At 50.8% G+C, this 8,220-nt stretch overlaps 1 protein-coding gene across 1 annotated transcript; it reads left to right on the forward strand.

Annotated features, from left to right (window-relative positions):
• Positions 1-5,376: 5,376 nt before the first annotated feature.
• Positions 5,377-7,249, forward strand: LOC120651653 (phospholipase A1-Ibeta2, chloroplastic-like). Its single transcript, XM_039929222.1, has one exon. The coding sequence runs from the start codon at positions 5,440-5,442 to the stop codon at positions 6,976-6,978; it is 1,539 nt and encodes a 512-aa protein (XP_039785156.1). The 5' UTR covers positions 5,377-5,439; the 3' UTR covers positions 6,979-7,249.
• The last annotated feature ends 971 nt before the right edge of the window (positions 7,250-8,220 follow it).

The raw sequence follows: 8,220 nt of genomic DNA on the forward strand, positions 1-8,220 counted from the left end.
ACTCCAATTGGGTCAATGCCATGCATGAGGAACTCGAAAATTTTGAAAGGAATCAGGTTTGGGTTTTGGTTGAGCCTCCGCCTGCTTGTAACCCCATTGAAACCAAGTGGGTTTTCAAGAACAAGCAAGGTGAAGATGGGTTGGTAGTGCGGAACAATGTTTGACTTGTAGCCCAGGAGTTTTGCCAAAAAGAAGGGATAGATTATGAGGAAACTTTTGCCCCGGTAGCACGCTTAGAAGCGATTCGAATTTTTCTTGCATTTGCTGCTTTCAAGGGTTTTAAAGTTTTCCAAATGGATGTGAAATCTGCCTTATTAAATGGTTTTATTGGAGAGGAAGTTTATGTGAAACAACCCCCTGGTTTTGAAAATGCCAAATTTCCAAACCGAGTTTACAAATTTTAGAAAGCTCTTTACGGTTTGAAACAGGCGCCTAGAGCTTGGTACGATAGGCTTAAAAAATTTCTTGCTTGCTCAAGGTTTAAAATGAGATGTGTTGATAAAACTTTGTTCCTCATGCGCTCTGGCTCTGACTTTTTGTTGGTTCAGATTTACGTGGATGATATTATCTTTGGTGGCTCTTCTCACGCTCTTATTTCAAAGTTTTCTAAGCAGATGTCCAGGGAGTTCGAGATGAGCATGATGGGTGAGCTACAGTTCTTCCTCGGGCTACAGATCAAGCAAACTTTCCAGGGCACGTTCATCCATCAAGGCAAGTACACCAAGGACTTGCTGCGGAAATTCGACATGAGTGACTTGTCTCTTCAGCCGACTCCGATCAGCACATCGACGACGCTTGATGCGGACTTGGACGGTGAGGCGGTGGACCAGAAGGAGTACAGAGCATGATCGGCTCCCTCTTGTACCTGACGGCGACGCGGCCGGACATTCAGTTCGGTGTCAGCCTCTGTGAACGGTATCAGGCTTCGCCGCACACCTCCCACAAGCAAGTGGTGAAACGCGACGCGGCCGGACATTCAGTTCGGTGTCGGCCTCTGTGCGCGGTATCAGGCTTCGCCGCGCACCTCCCACAAGCAAGTGGTGAAACGCATCTTCAGGTACCTCAAGTTCACTCCTGAGTTCGGTCTTTGGTATTCTGCGGATTCATCTCTTGTCTTGGTTGGCTTTTCGGATGCCGATTTTGCGGGTATCGGCTGGATTGCAAGTCGACTTCCGGCACTTGTCACTTTCTCGGTACATCGCTGGTTTCGTGGCTCTCTCGCAAGAAAGCTAGTGTAGCGCTCTCTTCCACAGAAGCCGAATATGTTGCCGTTGCTAGCTACTGCTCTCAGATTCTTTGGATGAAACAAACTTTGCAGGATTATGGGTTGAGCTTTGGTAGGGTTCCCATCTTTGTAGACAATATGTCTTCCATTTGCATTGCAAAGAACCCAGTGCTCCACTCCAGAACCAAACACATAGACATCAAGTTCCACTTCCTGCAAGATAACTATGAGAGAGGCCACATAGACATGATCCATGTACCATCCGAGAGGCAAACAATAGATATCTTTACCAAACCACTTGAGTATGAGACTTTTGCTCGCTTGCGAGGGGAGCTTGGGGTTTGTTACCCCTTTTAGTTGCTAGTTTTTCTTTGGTTAGCTTTGTAGGTCTTGGTTCCTTGTTCTCTTCATTTCTCTAGGTTTGGTAGCTGTATTTTGCACGTGCATTGTACATTTCAGCATTTTTGCATTGCCTCACTTGCACTAGCATTCATGAATACTTTGCTATGATCCTCTGGTGCTTGCTAGTGTAAGTCCATAAATTTGATCATGAATAGCTTGCTCCATTGTGTATATTATATCCTCTGAGTATAGCTGCTTTTGTTTTGAAAATCTGAAAACATGGTCACCCTGTCTTGGCTACTAGCATGTTAGGGCGTGTTGATATGCTTTGCTATCTTATTCATGCTAGTGTAACTTCTTGATACTTAACTTGTTGCAATTCATCCTGGTTCAGCAATTCATGCTTGACATGCTCTAAAATTGATAAAAAATTGCTTGAATTGTGCTTGAAATGGAATGGAAAGATCTAGGTGGGATTGCTTGTCGCACAGATCGAGCTTTCGGGACGGCTCACTTTGCACTTGTGAGAACCCGGGCAAGGCTGTGCATGACTGAAACGAGTGTCTTAAGCTTCTGATTGCCTTTGGCATAGACTTGGCCTCGTTGCTAAATAAAGCATGCCAAGTTTTCAACCCCTGGCATTAATATTTGCTTGATATAATTTGATTGCATAATGGATGTTTGCAACATGCCTTGGCTGTTTTTGGCTCACCTGTATGAGTTTGATTAGCACTGGTTTCCATTCCCTACTTGTTAGTGTTAGATCATTGGTGATGCTTTTATTTCTGCTAAACTGAACTTGTTTAGCTCTAGACTGATTTGATATACCCTGTTGAGCTAGATGCAGGTCTTGTTTATGGATGCACACATGCTTGTGACTAGATGTTGCTCATATCCTTGTATCACTGAATGCTTTCACTTACACCTCCTGCATTGCATTCATTGCATAGCATATTTTCAGGGGGAGCTTTAGGTCTATTTAGCCTTGATGTGTGCATGTGCCAACAAGGGGGAGAAGTTTAGTGATCGAACAAGGGGGAGAATTGTTTGATTTTTGAGAGTTTCAAAAACTTGTTGTGCACAGGGCTTTGAGAGTGCATACAAGTGGTGAGAGTTGCACTGGTAAGGGGGAAATGCATTTCAGTGGGAGTTTCTGCTTTGTTTAGCTCTTGGTTTTCTCTTTGCTTCTGGCATGATTGTGTCAAGCCCTGCCTCTGTCTTTTTGGAGTCATGTTTGTGTTTGATCGATTGCGTCGAGTCGTTGCCCTTGTCTTAGGGAATCGATCTTTGCTTGGTCAAGTGACTTGTTCTTGATTCTTTCGAGCTTTTGTCACTTGTTCAAGTTCTTCATCTTCTTTGTTCTTGTCGAATTTTGCTTCTCTCTTAGTTCGTTTTTGGTTTGATTGTGGTGTGTTGACAATGCACTCATCAAGGGGGAGATTGAGGAATGTGGAGTACTCACTCCTAGTTGTGATGAGTGAATTGTCAATCGTGCGGTGTGATCATCTGCTTGGTCTTTGGTTGCAGGTACACGGGCGTCGAGTGTCGACGGAGAGCTGCCGTGGAGGAGTTGTGGTGTCCACTCCTGGATCGAGGGCGCAAGCACCGGTGGATGGCGGGTTTCTTGGTTTGCGCCACAAAACCAAGTTGGCGGACGGCGGTTGAAGACGCCAAGTCGTGGAGGCACGAGCGTCGGTTTCGGGACTGGCAGAGGAACGGACGTCGACGGCGTCTAGGGCCTCGCTGCGGGCGAGGAGGTGACGGGCGTCGGGTGGCGTCTAGGGCCGTCAGAAGGCCGAGGCGGGAACGGCGTCTAGGGCCACGGCGTGGAGGCGGGAATCTTCCCGCGCGTGGTGTTTTGGCGGTTTTCTCAAAACTGGCCACCTACCCGGGTTTCGCGGACCCTCCAAAACCACGGACCGGATCTTCATCTATGTGGCGGCATCGCGGAGAAGACTTCGATTCGAAGAAAGAACCTCGGCCGTCGGATGAGATCATGTAGATATTTCCGGTTTAGCCCCTACGGGCGTTTTAGTCTCTAGTTTAAGTCTAAGGGTATTTTGGACCCCTGCGTGGGCACCATAAATACCCCCTCACCCCCTCTCTCTGCATGCCTGGAATAGAAGGTTCACTCTCCCAGCCCGGGCCGCCTGACCTTTCCTCCCGTCGCCATCTCTCTATTCTTCCTTCCTCTCTTCTCTAGAGTAGGATTTTTGAGACCATGTATTGAATTCGATTGGGAAAGGAGGCCCTATCCTCCTTGTGCCCTCGGGGCTTTTCGATTTCGTATTAATTCAATACTCCGTGCACTCTTGTTTGTGTTGAATTTCAATTCTGCTTTGATTCCTTGTGTGCACGAGATCGTGGTGGTTCTTAGAGCTCTTTGTGGTGAATCCATGTCCTCTTGCCTAGTGCAAAACTCCTAGGATTCACGAGCTCCTTAGGATCGACGTTCTTGAGCATTTCACGTTTTGAGAAAACCCTGTTCTTCTCGGGAATTCCTCGATTCCTCCCAAACCATGGAGTGATTCGTCGATTCCTTTGGTGGGTATGTTCACAAGGTCTTTGTGATCGTGCCAGCAAAACTTGGTGAGATTTGGACTTGTTTTGATCCTCCAATCATCAAGTCTTGTATCGAACCGAGAGCAAAAACAGAGTTTCTGCGTCGGGCTGAATTTTTTCTATCACCGGTTGAACCGGCGTTGCCAATGATTCAACCGGTGTTCAATTGGGGTTTTCGACCTATGTTTTTGGTTGCACCGGTGCATTAGTATCTACGTGCATCGGATCAACCGGCGTTACCACGGTGCCTGCTGTTTTACCTGTTCAACCGGCATGTAGAGTTTCCTTAACGTCGGTTTAACCGGTGCTCAACACTTTTCGATTTGGTGTTCCTCTGGACAACTGCACCGGTGCTCGTGAACGATCTCGTCGGTTCATCCGGTGTTCTGTTTGTCCATTTTGGGGTCGCTCTGGACAACTGCACCGACGTTGCATTTGGAATTTGTCGGATCATCCGGTGTAGTATCGCAGGTTGAACCGACGGTGTTCAAACCTGAACGTCGGATCAACCGGTGATCGTTTTTCACTGCTCCCGGCTCTGACTCATCGGTTCAACCGACATACTCAGACTCATATACGTCGGATCAACCGGTGAGTTATACCGTGCTGTTTCTTGTGCTGGTTTTCGTGCTTACTTTCGCGATTGTTCTCGCTTGTTCCTAGGGCTGTTTTGTGTTGGTGTAGCTCATCCATAGCTACTCCACACTTCACCTAAGATTCTAGGGTTGGGTGTGTACTTGGGATCTTAAGTCGAGCTTCCAATTGCGATAATTTTTTATCGGCTCCCATTCACCCCCTTCTTGTCGCCTTTTCGGTCCCTCAGCGTAACAAATCACAATGGTTAACGCTGGTATGCGTACATATATATTTGCAACTGCAACAGAAAGAAAAATTGCTAGTGGCCATTGCCTCCGACATTTAACATCAGTAGTGTACGACCTTGGCTTAGACTTCTGTAAAGAAATTTAGCTTAGACGACTTTGTAAAGAAATCCGGAGGAAGAAGAGATTTAACAAATAAAGCAGATACTGGTAGGAGAGATGGATCTCCATTAGCTCTGCTTTAATCCTTGTTTTTAGTGAGCTTTTGAAAAGGCAATGAGGACGACACTAAATTTTCAAAAGCATGACGAGTACACTCGTGGGCACATGATCCACATGTTGATGGTGAGCTGCCCCTTTCATCATCTCCCGCCGCTGCCTATAAGGCAGCGCATTTGGCCAGCATGCTCTACACGCAGAGACAAGGCAACGAGTGCGGCTCTGTCTAGATCCTTCTCTTGGTTCTTCCGCAACGACGACGAGGACGCCATGTCCGCCGCGGTGACGGCGCCGCCGTGCCACGGCCAGCCGTCCCCTCTCAACCCCAACTCGACGAGGGCCACGCCGAGCAGCAGCAGCGCCGACATGCCCAACGCCGTGTCCACCACAAGGAGGCACATCGCCAACCTCGACCGCCTCCTCGTCAAGCCTCCGCCGCTCCCGCTCCCGGTCCAGCACAGGAAAGCGCCGGCCGAGGCGCCCGGCGACGGGGAGGCCACCCCCGACGACCGCAGCAGCCGCGGCGGGCTGCTCCACGCGCTGAACCTGTCCACGCTGCTGCCCTTCACGCGGAAGCCCGGCGTGGACGAGATGTCCCCCCGCAGCCTGGCGTACATGCAGCGCCTCCTGACGCTCTCGCCGCGGCTGTCCCCCAAGGGTTCCATTGCCGGCGAGTGGCGGAGGTACCACGGCGAGGGCGGGTGGGAGGGCCTCCTCGACCCGCTGGACCGCGACCTGCGCCGCGAGCTCCTCCGCTACGGCGACTTCGTGCAGGCCGCCTACACGGCGTTCCACTCCATGCCGGCGGCAGCCGAGCACCGCACGCTCGTGCTCCCGGACCGCTCGTACCGCCCGACGCGGAGCCTGTTCGCCTCGTCGTCTCTGACCATCCCGCCGTGGGCGCGGCGGCGGTCGGCGCCCAGTTGGCTCACGCAGCGCACCAGCTTCGTCGGCTACGTCGCCGTCTGCGACAGCGAGCGGGAGGTCCGGCGCATGGGCCGCCGCGACATCGCCATCGTGCTGCGCGGCACCGCCACGTGCCCCGAGTGGGCCGAGAACCTCCGCGCCAGCCTCGTGCCGCTCACGGGCGACGACTCGTCGGCGTCGGCGCCCAAGGGGGCCAAGGGGTTCCTCAGCCTGTACAAGACGCCCGGTGACCACGTGCCGAGCCTCTCGGCCGCCATTGTAGAAGAGGTAAAGCGTCTCGTGGAGCTGTACAAAGGGGAGGAGCTCAGCATCACGATCGTCGGCCACAGCCTCGGCGCTTCGCTGGCCCTCCTTGCCGCTGATGAGCTCAGCGCGTGCCTGGCCGCCGGCGACACGGGCGGCGCCACGCCGCCCATCGCGGTGGTCTCCTTCGGCGGGCCCAAGACCGGCAACCGCGCGTTCGCGGAGCGGCTGCAGCGCGAGCGCGGCGTGAACGTGCTACGCGTGGTGAACGTGGGCGACGTGGTGACGCGCGTGCCTTCGCCGATCGCGCGGGAAGGGTACGTGCACGCGGGCGGCGCGGAGCTGAGGCTGCGCAGCCGCGACTCGCCGTGCCTGCGCCCCGACGCCGGGCCGGCGTGCTGCCACGACCTGGAGGCGTACCTTCACCTGCTCGACGGGTTCACCGGCTCCGGCCGACCGTTCCGCGCCGACGCGAGCCGGAGCGTGGCGCGGCTGCTGGCGTACCAGCGGCCCAGCGTGAAGCGCGCGTACGTGGAGCGCGCGCAGGTGCTCGGGTTCGAGCCGGCGTCGCCGAGGACTGCCACCGCCAATGGCGCCTGCGCCGACGGCCAGTACGGCTACTTGGCCAGCCCCACCTGATCCCCGCCTGTAGCATGCACGCCCTGCCCTCCAAAGTTAACAAGAGTATCGATCTGCACGTGTTTCTAAGTGTGCAATCAATTCTCGTGTGTGTGACTGTGTATCCAGCCACCCCGTGTTTACATTTTGACTACCGGCATCGATCCGACATAACATGCACGTGGTTAACAAAGCGATCGCATGTATCATCCGCATTGCCTTCATCATAGCACAGACACCGGGTATTATATTCTTCCAATCTTTTTCTTCCAACCACAAGTATGTTGGTATAGTGAATCCTCTCAACTATAAACCGGGCCAGTGTTCTACTCCGAACTTTCCAAAACCGTCTAAATAATCCCTGGATGGTTTTAGAGACGATTTCTCGCCTACATGGCATTACATGTGCGTTTGGCAGACCTCCAGAGCTAATTCTCTGCTGAATGCTTGAATCCAACAGGAGCTCTGCCAAATAGTTTTTCAGAGAGAAGTGATTCTCGATTGATCATGTAAGTGATTCTGTGAAATGAACTAAAAGGTTGGGAGCTAAAACGATTCTTCATCCTGAATTTAAGAATTTATACTAGAGAATCACTTTCAGCCACAAAATGACTTCGCTCAGCATCCCACATAAAGAATCGAAATCAGATGGAGCTCTATTTAACAGGTCCTACATATCAACAATGATATGGCAATGGCAAGTTTAAAAATCTAATCCACCCCCCTAAAGTATTGATTTTCGTCTACGTATCCTCAACTATATACTTCACCCTCCTCAACTATATACTTCACCCTGTGAAATTTTTATACCATTTTGATAATGTAGATCATGACACGAAAGTTTACATAGCACCGACCCTCGCACTTTTCTAACCACCAGCATGTTCCGCTAGTTAGATCTACACAATTATTGTTTAACAATAACAACAACAACAACAACAACAACAACAACAACAACAACAACAACAACAATAATTAGATGAGCATTGCTAGAAGCTAAAGATGCACTTTTTATGGGATAAAATTTGAATGCTAAAGAATATTCATTTTAGAATGGACAGAGTATTTATTATACGCCAATAATAATAGTTCATGGTTCAAGGTACCCTTTAGATAATTACACGTCCTATACTTCAGTTAGTTCAAACTGAACGACGACGGCAAAATAATGATGGCAATGGAGAGAGGTTATTGTTTAGGGGATTTTGGCTACGGTGAGTGGGTACCCTTCAGATAATCACACCTCCTATATATACCATTGGC

Source organism: Panicum virgatum, chromosome 9K (assembly GCF_016808335.1).
Source record: "Panicum virgatum strain AP13 chromosome 9K, P.virgatum_v5, whole genome shotgun sequence".
NCBI classification, from domain to species: Eukaryota; Viridiplantae; Streptophyta; class Magnoliopsida; order Poales; family Poaceae; genus Panicum; species Panicum virgatum.

Excerpts from the sequence above, each read along its gene's own strand:
- LOC120651653 (XM_039929222.1), top strand. The coding sequence starts at position 5,440 with ATGTCCGCCGCGGTGACGGCGCCGCCGTGCCACGGCCAGCCGTCCCCT.